Here is a 23,809-nt window from a genome sequence, read left to right as displayed (position 1 = left end):
TTGTTATGTTTATGGGAGAGAATGTATTGAGGAGATAAATACACACACACAGGTGGGGTGAGTAATTTAACCATCTTAGACCTGTGAGATCACAACATGTCTAAGGGCACAGCAGCCAATGAGGTTTCAGACATTACCTGTCTCATCACCCCTTGCAGCATGGAAATCAGATTATGCACTGTGTATCAACCAGTGTTGCTTCTAATCACCACTTCTTTACCGCAGATACCCAGCCTCTCCCATACACACCTTCCCTTCTCCAACGCCTGTCGATGGACGCCTCTTAGACGCCTGCGGTCCCAGGACCTCTCGGCCCATATTTGGCTGCACCTGTGTTAGTAGTAGAACCTTCGTCTTTCTTGGGTCATTCTGAAGGTTCTTCTGTCTCTCGTTCAGGTCATTAAGAAGGTTCTCCTACTGATTCTCCTGCCTGTGAATCCCGACGCTTACCAGTCCTACCATGCAAAATTCTTTCCACTGTTTTGTGTTGAACTTCCAGAACCAACCCTGCTGTGTATTTCTCTACATTGGTGCCAACCTCTTCAACCCCCTCTCTCACTCTGCCCTGGCATTCCATGGCCCGGTTTGTTTATCCTTCGCTCCATAGCCGAAATGGTGCTTAGAGGTGTTAAAGAGTCCCATGGCCCAGTGCCCAAGCACTCTTGTTTATGGTTGTCCCACAAAGACACACTCTTAGTCAATAGAAGAAAAAGGTTTCCACACAAAGAAAGAACTCTCATTCTAGGAACTGAGGAATAAAAAAAAAACAAAAAACAAATGTCAGTGTAAAAACAATGATCCCCTTTTACAGATACATGTCCTTGAAGCAACACAGACTCCTTGTCACGGGCTTATGGGAGTTTTCCAACTCACTGATCATAATTATTTGAAATTCTTTTCTTTTTTAAACCGTTAAGCATACCACATCTATCTAAGGTCCAATAACTCTGAATTAACTATTTTAAACACCCTTGGAATGTCAGGCCCAATCTTACTTTATTCTGCAGCACCTGCTAGCATCTCTTCTCAGAAACGAGGGCAGCAGAGCTGGAATAGGAGAAGTATTAGTATTAGTAATAGCATGGACGTAGTTTTGATTTCATAAGTGGGGGGGACACAACCTGGGGTGGCGTGGCGAACTGTTGAGCGGGGGGGGTGCTGCATGATCCTAGTGCTAGATTTGTCGCTATTTGGATATTGGTTTTTTAACCGTTAAAAAGTGGGGGGGACATGACTTCGTCGCTACTTAAATATTTGGTTTTAACTGTAAAAACTGGGGGGGACCAAAACCGGCTTTTGAAAAAGTGGGGGGGACATGTCCCCCCCGTCCCCCCCAAAACTACGTCCGTGAGTAATAGTATTAGTATTAGGTCCCCCTCATAAACAAAACTCAAAAAAATGGCTCCGATATGGCAGTACAGATCTGAGAAAAATCCCATGAAGTGTGTCATTCAGAAACTCAAATGTTCACTCAGGAACTGGTTAGGTTCTTTATATTTATGAAGTTGCACATGGTTTCAGTGAGTGTAATCCTCAAGCACTACAATTAATATTTGATGATCAGGGAAGAAATGATGCAATTAAACAAATTTCTGATCTGTTAGTGCAAAGTTGGACTATCACTAATCATAAAACATATATGTAATAACCCACATGTTTTATTTCATGACAAGACACATTTTCACTCTTCATGCTAAGTGAAATAAAACATTCCAGTGCCCCATCGCAAGCATTTCCAAGTTTCCTTCCTTCCTCTGTTTGCTCTGAAGCCATCAGCTAGCAGACAGCCTGAATGAAGTGGCAGGTCATTGTACGGCAGTGCCATTGTGTGTCTTTCATTAGCATGACACAAGTGCCACTCGCCTTCTCTTCCATTCACTTAGCCTGAGGGCTCTGGTCCTCCCTCTTCTGCACAATGGAGGGGAAAACATTACGGCTGCCATTTTGGATCCTTGCGCCTCCTGTGACATGAGAAACTCCAAACGACCTAGCTACGAGTTGCGTCGTCTCCAAGAGACCAGACTGGTCCCCCCCACACATAACTTAAAAAGACTTCTCAAGAGAACCGATATGTGGTAAAAGCGGTAAAAAAAAAACACAATCCTGCAAGTCCTGTTTATCTTTCATGTCTAAGCTAAGATTAGCGTTAACATTTTAGGAGGTTTGTAAGGATCAAATTTTAAATAACATCTTAAGGTTTTCTGTAAGCACTTTTTTTAAATGTATCCTCTATGAATATCAATTATTAGTCTGATGAAAACTTTTAACATTTACCCGAATACAAATTTTCAGCAACAATGTGACATAATTGATGGACCCCCATGCACATGCACACTTGTGTGCACACACGCACGCACACACAGACACACACACACACACACACACGCGCAGTAGCAACAGCACACCACCGAGCGGTATTTGTGATGGCCACTTGAGATTTCATTCATGCGAACACAGCTTTCCCTCCTCTGGCGTTAGCAAAGACTTTAAATAAACACTCCAGCTCAGGACAAATGAACCAGCCCAGGCACTTCTTGGCTCCGCTCTCAACTCTGATCCCCTTCAAAGACACCCCCCCCCCCACACACACACACACACCTCCCCTTAATGTTTAACAGGAACCAACACTTACTGCTTCTGTAAACATTTATGTTTACAAGGTCAAGTGCACAAACACTCCCACATATCCGTCTCCTCTCCTGCCCCAGATGTAATTTAATCTGTAATCTGTAAATAATTTTATCGGTAAAATTATTTACTATTTAGTGTTATTCAAAGATGAAACATATTTACACCAAAATATTGTTGGAAAAGGTACAAAATATTGACAGTGACCTGCTCCATCACTGGCCAATCACACATCTTTCTGAAGATCCAAAGTGGTTATACATTGTTGGTTGCCTCCATATGCCAGAAGGACAAGTGTTCTCCAACCTGTTCAAACTTTATAGTTTAAACAGAAGTTTAAGTTCAAGTTTAGAGTTTAAACAGAACAGCAGTTGCTGCTTATTAAAATATACATGCTTTGGAAACCTAGTCAACTGCACTGTGCACATCAACTAGAAATTTAATTTCAGCTCTGGCCTGGAGCACTTAGACCTGATAACGTGCTCAAGTAACCTGGCAGTGTGTTGATAGTAGCTGGTGGTTGGTGTATGAACAATGCAATCACAGACTGCTTCTCTGTGCAGACTGAGAAACAGCCAAGAAATGTCCTTGAACACTACGAGTGGCTGGTGTGATGTTCATCAGGAGGTACGGACCAACCACAAACTTGTGTGCTCCTAAGAACCCATGGTGGGCTGACCTGGATGCTTTGTTTGTTTGTTGTTTATGTTTCCTTGCAATGTTGATGAAGAAGCAGATTAAGGAAAGTAAATCAAACATTTCCTAAATTGTGCTTTCAAAAAAGAACACTACATCCACAGTTTAACAAATCATTACTGTATTGAATTTCAATCTTTGAAAAATAGAATTTGTACAATGTAGCAGGAACGCCACACAAATATACACAAGATATCCTTGTAGCCTGACTGCCTATACGGAAGCCTTTACAAAAATAGACTTCCCTTTTACCTTTTGTATGTAATACAAATATATTTTCCTGGTTTCTTTTCTAATAATCTCTTCACGCTTATTCGAATTCTCTGCACAAAAGTCCGAAGTTGCGTTTCTTGCATGTCCTACCCTGAAGTCTTTAAGAGAGACCATGTCCCCACTGGACGTTAGTGGACAGTTCGCGACACCTTTCCATCGGTCATCGGCGTCTCCGAATAACGATCGATATGGACTTTTGAAAAGTGCGAAACTGCGAAGATGTGCTCTGAACACGTCTCACAAACCGAGGGGGCGAACGAAACGATAAATAGACCATGCTTTAAAACAAAAACCCGGGTCTTTGCTCCTGTGTACTAGAGCAGAAACGCAAGAGCTAAAATGGTGGACGTCACCGTGACGGCACCGCGCGGTCCGGAAGCACCACCTGCTTTACTCTCTTCCACATAATCCTCCATTTCATAATCGTTCTCCGGGTCGTCTTCGTCGTCCGAAAACCCGCTGCCCGCATATCCGTCGGGCGAGTTAAAACACAAGTTCCTCATGCTGACCTTCACGTACTCGCAAATTGTCCTCTCGGTGCCGTCACACACGCAGGTGTCCAGCAGCTGCGCCTTGGGCACGCTGCGCATGCGCGTGATGACCCGTCGGCAGTCGTCCGAGCACCTCTCGCCTCCGAAAAGTTTGCGACAGTGGTAGAGGTAGTCCCGCATGGCGGTCCCGCACTCCGGGTCCTTCTCGCAGTCTCTGCGGGCTTCGGTGCAGCCCGTGTGCCTTATTTTGGGCAGACACGGCTCGATTGCGCGTTTGGTGCTCTTGCAAAGTGGGTCGGAGGCGCACTCGCAGTTCTCCAGCCCCGGGCCGTTGTCCGTGAGGTTCAGCTGTATGATGGACGAGATGCAGTGACTCGGACACCTCTTTTTATGCCCGTTAATCACCGGTCCGCAAGCGTGCATATACTGAGTGTAAGCGTAATGGCATTGTGGTTCTCCTTGACATTTCATTATAGCCTGCCAGCATATCAGAGGATTGCCGTGTGCCGGAGAAGCCACGGCCGAACAACCCAAACAAACCACCATAAAGGCAATAGTCCAGATCAGTACCCGAGGCCGCTGAGTGACCCGTACGAAAGCACACGTAGCCATCGCTCGGTGTTTCAACAGAAACCCTGTTGCACGACCCCCGTTTTATTTATGCTGTCAGCTCACATCCATGTCAACTTTTCAGTGAAGTCCACTTTGTTCTTCTCGCGCCGTCCATCCACGTTTTGTAGTCCAACTAAATCGAGAGGATGTGGACATTTGTCTTTTTTTTACATTCACAATCGCAACGGACGTATGTCATACGCGAACCTTACATCCTGCGATCTCCTTAAATCCGTCACATTTCATCGCTCGTCGTGGTTATGAGCTGGATGCGCTCATCTTCATCGCAGCTCACATGGCAATTCGTCACGCAGCGACGATCACGGTTCTTGCGATGAAAAGATTTGCCCCTTTGCGCAGGTTCGAGAGTACTCCGTCCACGTTTACTGCTTAATTACTCTTCTCCACACACGGATCAATTCTAGAAATGCTAAATTACACAAACTTAACTTCAGTTAGATCAATAAACGCTTCCTTGGGAGTTTGTCTGGTTTCCCCCAGAAGTTGGGAGTGGGTGTATGGGCTACTGTTGGTCTCTACCATTGGTCTCGGTACGGTGTTGTTATTTCCACGTCATGTGGAGGGCGGGGATGTTGAGGTCAGAGACGTGACGAAAACGTTTGGGAATCTGGTAGGGGGAAGGGGATCTTCTAAGGTTTCCCTTCATATCTCTTTCAGCCACAGTAATTTCACGTCTTATCTCACTGAGTCATCAGAGCACGCCTCACGCCATCCGGCTTTTTAGGAAAACAACTGCATTTGACTAAACGTTATAACTTGTTTTTTCTAGAACGGCTTCTAGAAAACGTTTTTTTTTTATTAATACCTAGTCGACCCAATTTAATGGTAACCTAAACTTGCAATAAGATAAGTATAAAATCAGTTGTTTCATAGGCCATCCGTTATTCATTACTTCAGATGAGTTTAGATTAAATTGTTTTGAAGTTGAAAAGATATACTTTTAAGTCTAGACCTTCATCAATATGCACAGGGAGTCAAGGATTTGTAATTAGTCATATGCTGATAGCAGGTTAGATAGTATAAATCTAGACACAGGAATCTTATACTGCATCTGTCTTGATGCTGAAATGGACTCCTGACATGGGCTCTCCATCACATTTAGACTCCAGTGCATGAGAGTTTTGTACAAACCTTTCGGTCACTTTGCCTCCCTATGGGCTGAAGTAGGAGCTACACATGCAACACATGGCTTTGCACATTCTTGTTCTTCTAACTCCACAACAGCCCTGTCTGCTTGTAACCTTCTCCACAGACCATAATGCTATGATCTACTCATTGTCGAAGCGCCTATGTAAGTTCATAATTCCTTGGCCTACATACACATATTCTAAAGAGAGAGAGGGAAAAAAAACCTGAATATTCTATTGCCTTCAAAGTTTGGGGAGAGTGGGGGTGGTGCAGTGCCCTTAAAATTTGCCCCAGGGGCATTATCACGGTTGACATTCCTCTGCAATCTGAGAGACTGACGCATTTACAACCCAGGAGCTTAGAAGAGTCAGGCTCAGTCAGTATGGAGCACATGAAACTGTCCTGTGCTCCACCAAAAAGCAGCTTCAGTCATGTCATCCTGCAGTCTGCCGTTACATGGGTAGCCATAGAGCTGGTAATGAAAGTGTTCATTACACAGATGCCTCCTGAATTTTAAAATGCTAAAACCATGGAAGCCTGTCAAGTTTAAGAGGACAGAGCCTCAGGAATGCATGTCGTCTCCACCCAAAGATCGCTCTATTTTTAATCTACAAATGACAAGAGAGGATCTCAGAGCTAAGCCAAAGGAAATGCATAGTGATTTGCCCCACAGGTTTTGATTTTGCCCCCATGTTCCTGTTCAGTGTTGTTGCGTCTAACCAAGTGGCGTATGGTGTAGCAGTACTCAACCCAAAGAGGCCCACCCATTCTGATACTCCAGGAACAGCAACACTAGTCAGAACTATGAAGCGATTTATGAAGGCTGGTCTAGTCTTTAAAAAATAAAAAATCAGTCAATATGTTTGGAGAGTATACAGTTTGTTAACAGAAAGGTGGCACCACTCTTTAGAACAATCAGTATATACTGATGAGTTGATGGTTTTCATTATGTGTTCATTTCACTCATTATAAACAGTGCATTTGGTCCTTTGGCTCTTAAACCGCCATACCCTTGATCTGCTCCAAACTCTACCAACATGGTGCCAGAAGTGGGGAACTGGCATGTTTCAGAAAATATTCTATGGCCACACAGGGGTTCTGTGCCAGGCACCCGAAACTCTTACACAAAGGAGGAAGCTGTTTGATTTTCTGCTACAAGCACTGCTAGAAGTTGGCATTTCCCTTCTTCGGAAAGAGAGAGAGACAGAGAGAGAAAGAGAAAGAGAGGGGGGTAGGGGGGCTCTCTCAGAAGTCAGTATTTCCCCTAGTCGTTATGGCTGACCTGTTTAGCATGATTTGTTGAAATCCTAATTTTGCTTGTGGAAAATGGTGCTCAGGATTCGAGTATGTATGTTGAAACAGAGAGTGTGGGTGAGTGGTTGATGTTAACACGAGGGGTTGGGAGCGGGATGTTCGATAAGATTACACTCCGCATGCTCATTATTCGTTTGGATTCTGAAACGAGAGAGTGTACCATGCAGCTGAAATTCTGCCCCAGTAGCGTCAGTGTTGGCTGCAGGCCAGGCCAGTTCTGGACCCAGTCTTTCCCTCTTGCAAATAAAGTCTGATTGCATGACCAGACAGCTGCTCTCTATCTTAATTTGTGTATGACTGCACTCAAACACAGAACCCTGTGTCACAACTCCTGGAATGGGTTTCATCGTAATAGATTCTCTGCGACTAACAAGGTTGCGGAATTTGCACAAAACAAAGGCTTAATTGCTAATCCTGTAGCTAGGACTATGTGCCAAATGCTCTATCTGTTGAAACATGGCTGAAATGACTTAACCCCACTGGTGGACATGAGAAAGAAAACTAAAAGCAGAAGCGATACAGCATGATGACTGCCATTCTTTAGAATAGAGGCTTGTTCCTCCCCTCTTTTGAAATAACCGGGGTGTACATGGTGGCTCCCAGTAACAACTTATTATAACAATTCCAGAACGGAATGCAGACGTTTGTGGAAACAAGATGCACAAGTTGCTCTGTCTCTCCCAGGCAAGCCAGCAGTCTCTGCGTCTCCAGCCCTGTCACAACTGATTACACATACTGGGTCCTTGTTGCCAAAAGTGGATTCACGAGACCCTCCCTCATCCCTCAAAGCTCCCAGACGGCATAGAGCCGGAAAACAGATATGGGGAGGTTGCCAAAATCGTCTGGCTGAGGCGCTGTCTTTCTTTCTCTCTGCCTTAATGGAAACAGCTGTTGACAGTCTCTCAGTCCCCCCCCTTCCTCCCCCCATTCGCTTTTTTTTCACTGTGCTGTGTTTGTTTAACAGTCTGCTTTCTTTTTCACTTCTTAGACAAATGTTTCAGAATGAGTTGTTGCGTCTGTCCTGAGGTCTGTGCCGAGAGAGCCCACTTGAAGCTCAGAATATGGGAACCATGTGCTGAAGTCTACAGAGTAGATGTTGGACATTCCTTCTGCTTTTTCTATGCAGAATCTGATCTGAGCCTTTACATGATTCAGCCAAACTGCCTTGTGAATTTACTGTGACAAATCGGTCCGAGAACACAGTACTTATGGTGTAGTCGTTCTGGAAATACCAGCATTCGTTGTGATTGTTGCTTATGAATCTTAAGAAGCTCTGTATGAAAGCCTATCAGAGAGACAGAGAGAGAGATTTGATTAAGACACACAAGAGGACAATTTTTGGTCAGGGAGTAATCTGTGCTGTCAGCTGATGCTTTAGAATTGTGAGTCTACATTTGAGAGAAGCCTTCAGAGTCAAGATGTTGGTTTGAGGAAAGGAGTTACTCCCTTTGTGTGGTTAAATATTTGTTAAATATAAATACACTCTTGCCCACTAACGTCCCAGGACTCAAAACTGTAGCTAATGTAAAACAAATATTCCAGTTTGTGGTTGGCCAGTTTACTTTTCTTTTCTACCTCTGAGATTTTTAGATAGGTATGCATGCTCACACACACACACACACACACACACACACACACACACACACACACACACACACACACACACACACACACACACACACACACACACACACACACCTGGCATGGAGAGACAGGGAGTGGAGTACCCTCACACAGAGGTGCTTTTGTTCCCACAGATGAAGCCACAATATTGTCCTGACAGAAAAAACCCCAGCATATCACTCCTATAGATCCCCCAGAGAAAGAGAGGAAGTGGAGCGCTAGGGAACGGTGAGGGAGGGGCATGTTCACCCTCCGGAACACAGAACGGCAGGTCTGACTGAAAGAGTGAACGGGGGGGGTGGGGGTGGAGGAGGTTCAGGGGTGGAGGAGGTTCAGGGGTGGAGGTGGTACAGGGGTGGAGGAGGTTCAGGGGTGGAGGTGGTACAGGGGTGGAGGAGGTTCAGGGGTGGAGGTGGTACAGGGGTGGAGTAGGTACAGGGGTGGAGGAGGCTCAGGGGTGGAGGAGGTTCAGGGGTGGAGGTGGTACAGGGGTGGAGGAGGCTCAGGGGTGGAGGAGGTTCAGGGGTGGAGGAGGTTCAGGGGTGGAGGTGGTACAGGGGTGGAGGTGGTACAGGGGTGGAGGAGGTTCAGGGGTGGAGGAGGTTCAGGGGTGGAGGTGGTACAGGGGTGGAGGAGGTACAGGAGTGGAGGAGGTTCAGGGGTGGAGGAGGTTCAGGGGTGGAGGAGGTTCAGGGGTGGAGTAGGTACAGGAGTGGAGGAGGTTCAGGGGTGGAGGAGGTTCAGGGGTGGAGGAGGTTCAGGAGTGGAGGAGGTTCAGGGGTGGAGGAGGTACAAGGGTAAGTTACACAATGTTGCTGCACTGTAAAACATCTGTTTATGACAATATGCTCTGACCACTTGTTATATCCTGCCTAGGTGATTGCACTGCAATGATGCATTAGAAACCTCTTTTTGAAGATAACCTTTGACCCCACACATGAGGAAGCACAATATGCATGTAGTCCAAACAAATGCAGGATGGATAGAGAGGGCAGATGAAGAAGAGAAGAGAGTGTGGAAGGGGAGCAGAATCTGGAGGGGCGGGGCTGCAGTTTTAGGGGCGGAGCAGCAGTTGAAGGGTGACAGGAGAGAGCAATTTTACAGCTCTGAATATTTTGGGAATTTTGGTTATTTTACTCTGTGGTACCTGGAGTTATACTTACAATATTACAGTGTGGTAAGTTATTTTAGAACTACACCTGACTGTTTAGCTTTGTTTCAAATGCTTCGCTGTAAATGCTTCTGTACACCCCAAACTTAGTAAAATGATTCTGTGTTTATAGAAGAAACTATGGCAACCCCTTGCCTATCCTGGGTGGCCTGAATCTTCACTCGAAGCCAGTTTGTTACAAATTGTTTATGTAACCCTTATACAGCTGACATTTAGCATTATATCACTAAAATCTTACACACACTCAGGAAATAGTTTGCTAGAAGTAACAACCATTAAACAAAACTCTTACTGAGATCAATATACATTTTCAACAAGGCCAACACAATCACATCCATCATGGAATCACCTGAAGTGCATGCATCAGGGTCCCAGTATAAATGTCTCTCTGCTGCAACATTACTGTTCACTCACAAATTAAAGTCCAAAGTGTTATGTCAGTATAAGGTTGGTGTCCAACTCAAGGTGGGCTGCTTTCTGTCACCTCACCTTCACTCTCACTTATCCCACTCTGCTGCTGATGCTTAAAGGAGGAGAGAAGAGTATTCATGGTGGTCCAGTCGAGCACCCCCCCCCCCCCCCCACACACACACACACACACACATTCACTCCTCCACCCCCAGTCTTTACTACACTCCGTTTTGTGGCCTTCTCAAGATGTCTCCAAGGAGTCTCTGACCTCTGTCTGACCTACTGATACACACACACACACACACACACACACACACACACACACACACACGGTTGAATTGGTTGTATTTTTGTCATTGTGGCATTGACATAAATATGCTTTGAGTGTAAATCACATACACACACACACATGAACATTTTGGTAGCAATCTTCCATGCTAATCTCAGACAAGGTGTCCTAGTCTCGACCTTTCTCAACAGCTCTACAAACCATAAATATGGCAACTAAATAACTGGAATCAAGTAGATAGATCACCCACCATCAAGCAGTCTTCTTCAGTTTAATGAGATACATGTTGGTTGATTGTTAACTTCAACAGCTTCACATACCATGCGACTGATCGAGGCAGGATTTGAAAGACATCACTGAAGAGTCAGTGTCAAAAACAAATCTATTTGTGATACTACAACTTTCTCTATCAGTTGCTAAGGATGAGTCACTCAGTTACAAGCATAATATGGAACAAAACCACATTTTTCTCTCCATGCTGAGGCCCCATTCTGCCAAATCTTATATCTTTAAGGTCTCTAATCTCTGTAAGATTTGATATTGATATAACCCTGTTCTGACTAGTTCTGTTAATCTGTTAATGAGTGTTATTTTTTTTGGCACTCAGCAAAGTAGTTTAGGGAACATGAATGAAATCCACTACCTTCTTTCTCACATGACTGATCTGTTGTGACCTGTTGTCCTCTATGCCTTCAAATCATGCACCTTTAACACATCACTAACACACAAAGAAATGATATACTCAGCCATCACTTCCATCAAGTGATAAAAACATGATATAAGCTAGCCTGGTAAACAAAGCACAAAACCACATAAACCCCAACCAGTGAATTGTATGTAAATATACATAAAAAGCAATATTTTAGTTTGATTACTTGTGTGGGAATGGGAGACAAAGTAATAAGGCGTCTATTGTACATTAGCCCCGCCCCTCATTATTGTCAGAGCAGTTCCCACGAGGCCTATGAATCTCTTCAACCAATCAGAGCCTGGATGGGGTAGGGCTGTGTGAATGGTGTATTATGCTCCCTATAGAGGACTCAAGAGAGGGGAGTTAAGTTGCACGTTGACTATTATAAGCTCAGGGTGACACAGACTACAGTGCATCTCAAAAAAGATAGCACATGATGCTATCTTGTGGTACGGCATGTCATGGTTATGTTACTACAGAAAATCAGTAAGAAAGAACTGTTCTCAGGTCAGTAACGCATTGCCTGTACTAAATTGGCTTTTATTATGAAGGACATTTGTCCGTAGAGTACGAGTTTCTTTGTTGTGACATCAGAGGTAGAGTTAGTGAATGTCACATAAACACACAGTAGAGGGAGAATAGAAAGCTGAGATGAAGATCTGACCACAGTATCTAAATATTGACTCTGGGACTTGTAATCATGTTTGGTTTGTGGACAGGGTGGAAATAAACACCAGTGTGTATATCATATGTTTGAGTGTAAGTGTGTGCATGTCAGAGAGCATTTATCTTAATGTAATGTAGGCATAACAGGGACAAAGATGTTATTTCGACATGTTAAACGCAACACACAATGAACCCATTTTCATGTAGATTTTGCTTTTTCAAACTGTTTCAGCAAGTGTAGGACCACAAGCATATGGAGTTCATAATGTTTCCCTCAGTGACTCAGTGTGTGTCATAACACTAGCATAAATCTCTGTATGCGTGTGTGGTCCAAGTAACACGTGTGCGTGTGTGGCTTTCACTTTTAACTAAGGATAACTTCAATAGTTTTAACTGAGAACAGCTTCAACACTTTTAACTAAGGACAGCTCCACTGGTTTTCAAAAGCTAAGCTACTTCAGCAGACCTTATGCCTGAACGTATGTTAAGGAGTGTGTTCCCAATTTCCAGAGGTGTCAATTCCAGGTTCAAAAGGTAAACGTCCTCACCAGGATTTTGCTCAGGCTTCCTGGATTGTGTTGATTCCATTAATTTTACCTGGATTGCACTAATTAGAAAATCTAGCAAGCTTGAACAAAATCCTGGTGAGGACCTTTACTTTCTGAACCTGGAATTGACACCTCTGCCAATTTCTACCATCCTAACATCACACCACCATAAATTGAACCAATGGAATTCTCCGGTACAAAGGTAGAATTACCCTCACCTAATAGTTCTGAACTTAAATAGAGTTACTAGAAAGTGCACCTGACAAACTCTGTCTCACACACCTTCTACTAGCAGTAATACCATCATATCTGCTGTCTGTGATGTTTGGATGTGGTTATGATGCCTGGCCTCTAGCTCCACCTAATGGTGTTGGTGTGCAAATCACAGCAAAGTCCTCTTAAAAAACATAAGCTTGCAATACCTGTTAAATCAGAAACCATATTAATAAAACTAGAGGAAGGGTAGAGAATTATCAATCTACTCACATAACACTAAGTTACAAAATAAAACACCTAACCTTCTATTTGATTTTCATGGTCTTTACACAGACTACATGCAAAAATAAGATTGTGATAATTTTTTGTCACAGTTCGATGTCACTGTCTGAAATATAGAAATATAACTTTACGTCTATGGGAAGCATTGGTCAAATGTTTTTCCCATGAACGTAAATGTATGTTTGCATAATAACGGATCTGAAAATGGCTGTTAACACCAGTGTTTCCCAATGACACTACTGACGTGTCTGTTTTCCTTCTCTCGTCATGAGGTTTGTCAAATCTGTAATGGGGCATGAAACTGGCTTAAACCAACCCTAAGAAAAATCATGTTGCATATTGGAGATAGATATGGTACATATGCTACATTACATTATTATATACATATACACATGTTTAGCCATATACACTTTTAATTCTTTTTAATCCATGATTGCTCAAACTAAATGTTTTTTGCACACTTGAAAAAGTTACTGTATGTAAACAAAATAGAAGACCTGGAAAAGATTTTAAAAAATGGACTTCATAGTTTCCAGAGATTGTGTTAGGAAATAATCATCCTCTATTTTAGCCATATAACCAGATCAGAAGGTAGAACAGATTAGGGATTGATATGGACTACATCGTTCCCAGGTTCTCATCTATAAACCTCTTGTGTGCCCCAAGAGCCAAAGAAATAAATTAATCATAAAAGCATCCCAGTCTCCTGATCTCATGCCAAGTCGGCATATAACTGAGGTTTGACTAACACAAAGTCCTGCTAGAAGCGTGGGAGAGCAAATCTAAGAGGAGAGACAAAACAGCAGCTAATCATTTCAATGCTTATTTTCAGTCTGCCTGTTGCACGTTTTTTGGCTTTATTATACAACTTTTGTTACCATGGTAAAATGTACTGCCTTCTTGGGGAAATAACTGGAAAACTACCCTTAGCCACTTTAATTTATTCGAAAGACAGAATATCATTATATACAAACCAACAAACCTGAAATTTTCTAATTGTGAATGGGCGACATTATTGACCACAAGAACATGAGTGACTGTACCAGCAAGTCTGAAGTATCACGTGCAGGTCAGACACCACATGCCACTGTTGAAGCCTTGAAAACCACAGTGAATCAGGCCATCAGCCAGACACCCAGTTCCCTTCAGTGAACCAGAGGACTGATGATTATGAAGATTGTGGTTTAAAGCTTCCCTTTCCCATTTCAGCTGTTTTCAGAAGACTTTACAAGAGTGTAACTACAGACACTTGAACTGGTACCAAATGACAGAAAAAAAGTACTTGACTCAAATTTGTTCATGTACTTTGATGATTTAAGTTTATAAAAAGGGTGTGGGCTGTTCCTTCTGTCAATGAGGTCCTGCAAAACTAGGTCAGAAGACCCGATATTTAAACGACAACATTTAAAGCACTGCCTTTGTATTAATACAGATCAGTCTTTAAAATTAAAGATTAAAAACAAACATTCAATGAAATTAACATGAACTTTCAGGTGAATAAGCCCGTTTAAAATGCAGTAAGAGTATATATGGTGGTGTTGATTACACTGGGTTAAAAAACACTCAAAAGTGTAAAAATAAATATACTTTTCTTACTGATGTTAGGAATTGTAACTTTGAAAGATTTAAAAGTTATAACTGCAAACATCTAAGCATTAAGATGAAAAGGCAAATGACAAATTGAAAATTTAAAATAAGGGTCAATATTAGTGAAATAATAACTTTCACACAAACAGGACATTCATAAAGACTGCAGTTTATCACATCGATTTAAAGACCCAATATAACGGAGATCACAGATGTTGGGATGCAAGCAGACCACACAGGTCTGGCCTTCTGCAAGAACATCTTCCTTAAAGGAAATTACAGGATTAAGGCAACGTTTCCCTGTATTCCGAATGTAAATTTGCAGCCTACAAATAAAATCAAGTGGGCGTGTTTCTATGAAAAATGACACTCAAATACATTTTTAATAACTACCCTTTCGTCTGGATGATTGTACTGCAGTGAGATGTTACTGTCCAGTCAGTCTTGCCACTGTTGAATTTCTTCCCTCCCCATGGAAACACCAGCATAAAAGTCTCACCCAGCTAGCACATGCTCACCATCAGAACGGATGTCTAATCCAGCTAGAGCTCTCACCAGTGGCAGTCTCCATCCATGACAATTAACACAGAGTTTCATTGCCATATGCACGATGTGGAACTGTGCAAGTGTGATTCTGTACATGGCAGAAAGAAAAAGCCGGTTGTTTGTGAACACCAAACGGCAAAAACGGAACGAAAGAAAGAAGAGAAACATTTTGGTCCATGCAATATCGAATTTCATTGGCTGCAAGTTTTTGTTCTTTTTTTTAAATCTAGAGCACCCTTTTTCTCTTTTCTCTCCCCTTCACCCCCTACGGTCCATCAAAGCGGGGTGTCCTCATATGCCGCCTAGCCGTTCTCCTTCCACAGGACCAGATGAATGCTATGGTCAGGCATGCTGGTGGCGAAGACCAGGCCTGCGTCGTTCTTGCCGTCAAAGCCGTCCAGCCAGGAGGTGATTCCGGGCAGGAAACTGGAGCCTCTCTTGGACTTGCGGTAGGCGGGCAGGGGCCAGCGCCCAATGATGGTCTCGCTTCGGACGTCCATGACGTACAGGTGGTGGTTGTCGAACAGGAGGGCGAATACCTCACCGAAACTCAGCAGGGAAGGACTGGCGGGATCTTGCTGCGGTTTGATGACTCTGCAGAAAGCACGATGGACATTACACACAAACCAGAGTGCGTCTTGGCAAATCATACATGCATCTTATGTAGGTGTGCAGAGCAGTACTGCATATCTCACTACCACTTCTTAAACAAAACCATGGTAATGCCACAGTAAACCTCAGTTTACAAATTAGAATGTTAAAACTCTAACTTTTAAAATGGGATATAATTGAATATCATTAGTTCTACAATCCTTCTGTTCTTCAATCCTGAACAATAAAGCAGTTATTATTCATCAAAACTGTTTTAGAGATTCTGACGCAGCACAGCAAAAAAAAGAAAAAGAATCCCAAACAATAAGACCCAGTCTATACAGCTTACAGCCGCTTTACCTACACATTGCCAGGCAACTTGATCATCCTAATCAGTATAACATCATAGTTTTAGAGTAAAGGTTTCAATACACCAGCATTCTACCAATCACCAGAGTTGTATAATCCAGGTTCAGAAAGTAAAAGTCCTCACCAGGATTTTGCTCAAGCTTGCTAGATTTCTAATTAGTGCAATCCAGGTAAAATGAGTGGAATCAACACAATCCAGGAAGCCTGAGCAAAATCCTGGTGAGGACTTTTACTTTCTGAACCTGGATTATACAACTCTGCCAATCACTCCTTTTGATCACCAGATTTCACGTGCACTTGCACATGGAGTGCACCTTTTCTTCACCAGCACAGCCCAGCTAGGAGAATTTATTATGCAACCAAGCATTGCATATATTTGTTTTACATGTTTAGGAAAAACCCATATTAAAGTTTGGCTACTTGTACATTAAAGCTCGGTTCCTCTACAAGAGGTTTGGGAGTTTGAGGGTGCTGCGTAGCTACTCCGAGGTCTGTGCTCTTCTGGATGGAGATCTTGGATGGTGTTCCTGGGATCTGTTGGAGCCAAATTCCCCCAATCTGGGGGCACAACCCCTAATGCTTCGATTAACACGGAAATCACTGCTGCCTTCACCTTCCACACCTTTTCCAGCTTATCTCTCCGCCCTTGGTATTTCTCAAGCTTTTCATGTTTCTTGTTCCTGATGTTGCAATCTCTTGGGATTGCTACATCCATCACCACAGCCTTCGTAGGCCGTTTGTCCATCGTGACCATGTCCACTTGGTTAACCATTGCCATTTTGTCAGTCTGTAACTGAAAATCCCACAGGTGCTTAGCTCAGTCATTCCCCACCCCCTTGTAGGTGTATCGCACTTTGACCTCTGGACTTGGATGTTTTATCCTGGGATAGTAGCCCTGATGCTCACTAATTCTTGAGCCCCTCCTTTTGCTTAGTGTGCTGTCTCTGGGGTGCGGATTTGGGATGAAACCTTCTGTGCACTGTGAGGAGTTTCCTTGTCTTGATGTCAGTGCCAACTCCCCCTTTGTTAGTTGTGCCAGGAGGTATCTGGTAGAGCTTAGGTGTTGATATCTCAGATCTTCCTCCCATTCGGCTGTCTTCTCAGGACATACCTCACTCTTTGTAGGTGTTTGGCTGTAGCTGCTTTCCATAATTCCCATTTACCTGTAAGATTCAAGGTACTCGTAGCCAACTTCAGCATTTGTTGTTACCTTCTGTTATGTTACCTTCTGACAGTACATTCCCCTCAGTCGTAACTACCTTGTAGCTCTGCCATCACAGAGCTGCACAGCACAAATAAGCACTTCAGCCATTTGTATGATGTTTTGTGAGCATCCTGGTTGGCTAAGATGAGAACTCTACCTTAGGACATCAAAACTGGCAAAATCCCACAGGTAGACGCCAAGGTCCGAACTGCAGACGATGTAGCGGCCGTCAAACTGGAGGCGGGGCTGCAGGCTGACACTGCGGTCCTCCGACACGGACAGAGTTCTCAAACATTTACAGTTGATCTCTCGCCCTATGGGCCAAACCTGAGAGAGAGAGAGAGAGAGAGAGAGAGAGAGAGAGAGAGAGAGAGAGAGAGAGAAATTATAGTTCAGTTCACAAAAATTGGCAGAGGAAGTTAAGTTACTTTTTGTTGGGATACGGACTAAGCAATGTTTATAAGTAGTCTATAATTATCTATACAAACGTAAACAAAATACAAAAAAATTTAAGCTGGAGTTAGAGGGAAGGGAAACTGATATGCTCCAGAAAAGGTTAAGATTTCACACAGTCACTCAACCTGCATGTAGATGAAAGCACTATGATGGATGTGTAAATGCAATAAAAAGCAGTCAAGAAACAAATCACAAAACAACTGCAGGTGAAAAGCAACAGCACTTAAACTACCTTGATTTCATATTTATCAGCGCTCAGTAAAATGTAGTCTCCAGGACTGTGCATCATGGACTCCACTTGGCTTTTCTGAAGGAGTACCTAGATCATGGCATATGGAAGACGTGTGTGAAACACTGTGCTTATATGACTTTTGTATACAGAAATACAGAAAACAATTCTTGTAACCTGGATTCGCTGGCTGAAATAAATCAATTTTTCAACTATTCAACAGAAGAAATTATTGTTATTGTCATGTAATTAGAGTCTCCTGATATGCTCTGTCTTTAAATAGCTTGGCTAATACGGTCATTAGAATTGCAATGTTAGGAGTGTGATTGTGATGTTAGGAATGCTTCATGAGCCTTTTCTTGTGTTCTCCAGTCACGGAAAAGCAACAGTGACCCATCACGACTTCTCCATGGTGAGCTAATGAGCTGCTGGGTTATGCAACTGAGCAAACTGTGCAGGACGTCTCACTTAGCAGACACCACCTGTTCCACAACACTGCTGGCACTGGACTCCAACATTTCTAGGCTACACAAGCTCCGGGATGCTAAAGCTGGACAAATTATGAGACAATGTGAACTGAATCAGCATTCAGTACTGGGACGAATCTGAAAAATTCCTTGATTAAGGCCTGGAGAAAAAAAATTATGTTAAGCTCTCTACAAAGCACGATGTCAACTATCTAACAGACAGATTGTCCTTCCAAGTAAAGACAGGTGCCTTGGATTTGACAAGATCACAACGCAGGTGTAGATGTTACCTTAGTCACCCATTCTGTGTGTCCTGTGAGAGTGTTGAGACAAACCCCAGCTGACAGGGCCCACACTTTGACAGTGAAGTCTGCTGATCCACTGACCAGTGTGTCCAACTCATCGTTGTAGTCTACACTAAAGACTGGAAAAAGATAAACTCTTTAGTAAGAAAAAAATAGCACCTTTAGTAAAACAAACAGCCAGTTGGTAAGCTGTGTGGGAACAAGTGTGGGAAGACCGTCTGACAGCTCACCTGCACCCGTGTGTCCACGGAACTGCTGAATCCTGGCCCCTGTGCTCCACTCCCAGCATGCAATGGTGTTGTCAAAGGAGCCTGTTACCAGCTTCTGCTCATCGAACTTGACAGTAGCGCAGGTGTGCGTCTGGATGCCGTAGATGCACTGTCCTGTGCGAACATCCCACAGCTTAGCTGAGAGGTCATCAGAACCTGAAACAAAAATAAACAGAGAACCAGTCAGGACAAGATGCTGCCTTCTATATTAGCCAGACATGGGCATACGCAATGCCCAAAGCTGCCCTACTAACAAAAAGTTATTACTAACTTCAACTATATAAAAGTTACTAAATGCCACTATTTAGGGGCAAGAGGAATGTACGTACATAGGCAAGTAGAATAGTGTAACCTTGAATATAAATACATAAAAGATAAGCAACAACAACAGTACCAACACATACACACCTGTGCAAAGCAGACCGTCCCTGTAGTACAACGCATACACCCGAGCACTGTGGCCAATCAGAGAGCTGGTCTCAAAGGCTTCTTCCTCTCTCAGCTGCTTCATGCGGCACCTGGCCTTCAGGTAGACCCGCTTCCAATGGGCGGCGTCCTGAATGGAGTCGTCGATCCTCCAGCCCAGGTCTCGACACACGCCCTGCCACACCTCTGGACAGGCATTGATCACCTTATTCCACTGCTTGCAAACCAGGCAGCAGGTGAGGAGCGTCTGAGGGTCCAGCCAGCGCAGAAGGTAGAAGGCCAGCTCCAGTGGCAGCAAGCGCAGGAAGTCCCGCTTCAGCAGCGCCTCCAGCCCATTGGACAAGTGTCGAAGTTGGGCGGCGCCACTCAGCGAGATCAGCCGATCCAGGGATTGATTGCGCTGCTGGTCATTCAGTGCCAGGAAGGAGGCGGAGACTGACTCCAGCCATCCCTCGAAAGCCTCCTTCTCCATGGGCACATGAGGGCGTCAACCTGTAGACAGAAGGTCCGGACACTGAAGCAGTGAAGTCTAAATGGCACACGGCAGCTGTTGCGTCTTACACAAGTACTTTAACATGTAGACTTTAACAGCATTACACATGCAGTCCTCAAATGCTTAAAGGCAAAAGTCCTGTTTTGCAGGAACACTACAATTACATACTTTTTAATACAATGGGAGTATGAACTGAGTGCAATATCATCCGGGCAATGTAGTATTTCAAGTCAAGCGCTTCTGAAGACATTAATTTCATCGCAGAAACCATAATCAGTCATCATGAGGCCTTCTTTAGGCACCTAGCAGATCTTATGACGGGATATTGAATAACAAAAGGTTGGAACTAGACCAGTCCAGTTAACACAACATATTAACCAAATGGTCAGATGATTTTCCTTATGCATTATATGACAGACGATGATATTCAGTTAACTATCGTTACATAACGTCCGAAGAACATACTGCTAAAGTATTTATGACACGTCAAGTTGAGTTACAAACTTGACCAACCAATCTAACTGCCAACTTGTGCCTTATTTTTGTCACGGCAGATTCCCATCCCCAAAACAGACAGACAACCGAGTAGCTAACTACGTAGGACCTGACAACCAGACTTGATCAGTGTTTAGCTAACTAGATGATCTAATGTCCAGCCATCTACCAACTAAGCTAATACTGCAATGAGCTATATATATATCTAGCTGGCTAACTATGAGGACACTGACACACAGCCCTGCTGAACTGTCACTTACTCAAACGCACTCAAAAAAGCACTCAAATAAACTTCAGAAGCTAACTAACTACTCGAATTACTTGTCTGGCGTTCGCTAGATAATTACTGATCATTACTATCAACGTATCTAAAAGCTAGTTAACTAACCTTGGCTAAGATAACCAGGAGAGACGTTTTACAAGTTGGCCACTTTGGTAGCTTACCAAGCGTCTTACCATTTCCAGTAGAATCCAATGGTTAGATGGGAAGCTAGCCGACTAGCTGGCTGGCCGAGACACGTTTACCTAGTTTTTTAAAATAAACTCGTAAGTACTGCACAAAAGTGTAGCTAGAACTTGTTTACTGCAAGTTAGTCGATATAGAAGGTGTACAACCACTCACTAGTTTAGATACACAGTCCGCAAAGTCTGACTAGCTAGGCTAGGCTAGGCTAGGCGGTCGAGTTACCTAGCTAGCTTGAACCTTTGAAATCCTGGCTCTCAATACAGCGTAGCATATATACTGTGAAACAATAGAGAAACCAACAACCCAGTGAGTTATATTAAACTACATGTACATACAACTGTATACCTTGCTTTTCGACACTACCGTGAATTTAAAACACACATGCCGACGCTGTAATTAACGCTACTGTCAGTACAATTTGCTACCTAGCTAGCTAAGCTAAGATATACAGTATGTCCGTTAGCAACCCAAGAACAGGGGTAGGAAGTTGTATTTGACACGAGCGGGAGGAAGTAGGGGCGGAAGTAGGGGACGGAAGTAGGGGGCGGAAGTAGGGGGGCTCTCGGTGTGCGACCCGTCTGCCTGTACCTGTTGGATCTTCACGAGGACCAAATGGGTCCAAATTAGCGCGGTATTGTGTATTTTTTCTTATGCTCTAGTTTTATGTTCTGCAGTTTGTGCCTCACCAGATGAACTACTATGCAATTTTATAAACATCTTTGCGTTTGAGGTGCTCCCCTCAGGCCGGCGTTATAGAATGCCTCTGGTGAAAAAAAAGATCTATAAAGGAGCATTTGTTCCTAATGCTATCAAACAGATTAACAACTCACACTAATTTGTTCTAAGGTTTGTGTATGTTTTTATGTTTTTATGTACTTATGATTATCGTTATTACTTTGGTTGTGGTGTTGCTGTGTTGTATGGTGGTGAAACCAAAGAAAAATTTTCTGCTTCGGCAGAACAATAAAGTTTTATTCTATTCTATTCTATTCTATTCTATTCTATCTTCAGAGCAACGTTGAGAAACGCAAAATAAACAGAGCACGTACGTGAGGAAGGTATTTGCATGAATTATTATTTAACCATGATAAAAAAAATGCATGTGTTTTAACTATGTAAAAATGCTTTTTTAAATGGGAATGTTAAAAAAATTATTTTAAGAGGGGTAGTTGGTTAATTGTTGCCATATGGCAACAATGCGCAGTTATGGAAACCATAAAACCCATATTTTTCCCAAAAACAAAATTCAAGCTAATGTTGCAGTTAAAAATGTTAGGGTTAGGCTTAGGCTTAGGGTTAGAATAACAAAATGTAAATATTTTTTTCCATTTTAAATGTAATAAAAAATTGTAAGCATAGTCTCAGAATAGCCTACTAAGTCAATTACAGTCCAATAGGCTGAAGGTGCACAAATACGTTCCATATTTGCTTATAGTTGCCATAGGGCAACAATTTAATTTTATCATTTTATACAAAACTTCTAAACTGGTATTATTGATGGAAAATTAAAGTGAACATACCCCAGATAGAATTTCGATTTTTTCCTTCAAGAAACTTTGTCTAAATCTTGAATAATTAGCCTAGTGGATTTTGGGAGCCTTCAGGTGATGAACTTCACTGGGGTGTGTCAATGGGATAAGGAGGTACAAACATGGACTTGCTGGTCATGTGATATCAAAAGTTACTGTTCTTGTCAAAGTAGAAGTTTCCCCTGCCCCCCCAATTAAATAGTAACATGGATTTTATATTTAGATTTTTATTAAGTTGAAAGAACTCGTTTTTAGCAATAGCACTTTTGAAATGTATTACTTTTGTAAAAACCTTATGTACTACAAGGTAATGCGCAATGCGTAATGTGTACTCGAGTTCTCTAGTTTGTACTCTAGTTCATCATGTTGGTGATGCAAATATAGGCCTATAGCCTAAAGTAACAGCAATGTTAGGTTATCTGTCAGTGCTAGTAGGTTAACTTAACTAATTGGGAATTATACATCCTACACATTTTTGCAAATGTTTTGAATTCTTCAATGTGTGATAGTCTAAGAAGTAAAATGTTTAAACAGATGGGAGCATTGTAGGAAGATGGGTGTTTGGTTAATTAGTGCTGAGGTAACACACATTAAGTGTTTACTTACTAATGTGAAGTAATGCATTAGTTAACATGAACAACACATGAAGTAACACATTAACAATAATTAACGAATGTTAAGTAAACGTAACAGTTGCGGTTCCTGTTTTGGCTCTTGCTCCCACCTTTTTAGAGCTTTAGTGTTTTAGTTTGGAGCAAAAGGGACTAAAGAGCTAAAAACAGTATAGACACACTTCAGTTCCTATGCTGATAGATTCTGTGTTACTGTGTTACTTCATGTGTTGTCCATGTTAACTAATGCATTTCTTCACGTTAGTAAGTAAACACTTAATGTAAAGTGTTACCACTTTGGATGTTTTTCAGGTGTATCTTAACACAGAATGGTATGTTAAATTGTTAAATATCCATAGCCTGACTCTATATATATATATATATATATATATATATATATATATATATATATATATATATATATATATATATATATATATATATATATATTGCAGATGAGAATATTTGCGCCCCCACCCCCGGGAACCACTGTGCTATAACATGCAAAGTAATGTGTAAATTCTAATACATAACTAATACGTGCTCCTGTACTTCCTGTATGTGTGCTCTGTTTGGATAACAGTAATACATATCCACATATCATGTGTTTATAATCTACAATAGCCAGAAGTTTACCAGAACACAGTCAATGGGACAATTTAGTTATTCAGTACTTATCAGTGCATAGTAATACTAAATTATTCAG

At 42.5% G+C, this 23,809-nt stretch overlaps 2 protein-coding genes across 8 annotated transcripts; both read right to left on the bottom strand.

The window, feature by feature from the left end:
* Positions 1-3,413: 3,413 nt before the first annotated feature.
* On the bottom strand, positions 3,414-5,253 carry gas1b (growth arrest-specific 1b). Its single transcript, XM_077011266.1, has one exon. It carries the CDS (start codon positions 4,698-4,700, stop codon positions 3,912-3,914), a length of 789 nt encoding a protein of 262 aa, XP_076867381.1. The 5' UTR covers positions 4,701-5,253; the 3' UTR covers positions 3,414-3,911.
* An 8,733-nt stretch (positions 5,254-13,986) lies between these two features.
* fbxw2 (F-box and WD repeat domain containing 2) lies at positions 13,987-21,488 on the bottom strand. Of its 7 annotated transcripts, none has more exons than XM_077011255.1 (8): positions 21,120-21,488; positions 20,942-21,022; positions 19,492-20,001; positions 19,045-19,239; positions 18,800-18,933; positions 18,046-18,132; positions 17,515-17,684; positions 13,987-15,787 (listed from the first exon to the last, which is right to left on the bottom strand). In XM_077011255.1, exons 3-8 carry the CDS (start codon positions 19,979-19,981, stop codon positions 15,496-15,498), a joined length of 1,368 nt encoding a protein of 455 aa, XP_076867370.1. In that variant the 5' UTR covers positions 19,982-20,001; positions 20,942-21,022; positions 21,120-21,488; the 3' UTR covers positions 13,987-15,495. The 7 variants fall into 7 exon arrangements, with proteins under 7 accessions (XP_076867370.1, XP_076867368.1, XP_076867369.1 ...); XM_077011253.1 differs by having other exon boundaries at positions 20,954-21,022; XM_077011254.1 differs by having other exon boundaries at positions 20,954-21,022; positions 21,186-21,488.
* Between the last annotated feature and the right edge of the window lie 2,321 nt (positions 21,489-23,809).

The sequence above is a fragment of the Brachyhypopomus gauderio genome, chromosome 7 (genome assembly GCF_052324685.1).
Source record: "Brachyhypopomus gauderio isolate BG-103 chromosome 7, BGAUD_0.2, whole genome shotgun sequence".
NCBI classification, from domain to species: domain Eukaryota; kingdom Metazoa; phylum Chordata; class Actinopteri; order Gymnotiformes; family Hypopomidae; genus Brachyhypopomus; species Brachyhypopomus gauderio.
The sequence above is the reverse complement of the archived record's forward strand: the minus strand, read 5'-3'. Positions and strand labels throughout refer to the sequence as shown.

What these genes read in the sequence shown, in the direction of transcription:
- gas1b (XM_077011266.1), bottom strand. Translation starts at nt 4,700, where the DNA reads ATGGCTACGTGTGCTTTCGTACGGGTCACTCAGCGGCCTCGGGTACTG.
- fbxw2 (XM_077011252.1), bottom strand. Translation starts at nt 19,981, where the DNA reads ATGGAGAAGGAGGCTTTCGAGGGATGGCTGGAGTCAGTCTCCGCCTCC. An exon ending in ACACAGAATGGGTGACTAAG is followed by an intron (nt 18,133 to 18,799) that starts GTAACATCTACA and finishes GCCATGATCTAG; the next exon opens with GTACTCCTTCAGAAAAGCCA. An exon ending in CTGATAAATATGAAATCAAG is followed by an intron (nt 17,685 to 18,045) that starts GTAGTTTAAGTG and finishes TCTCTCTCTCAG; the next exon opens with GTTTGGCCCATAGGGCGAGA.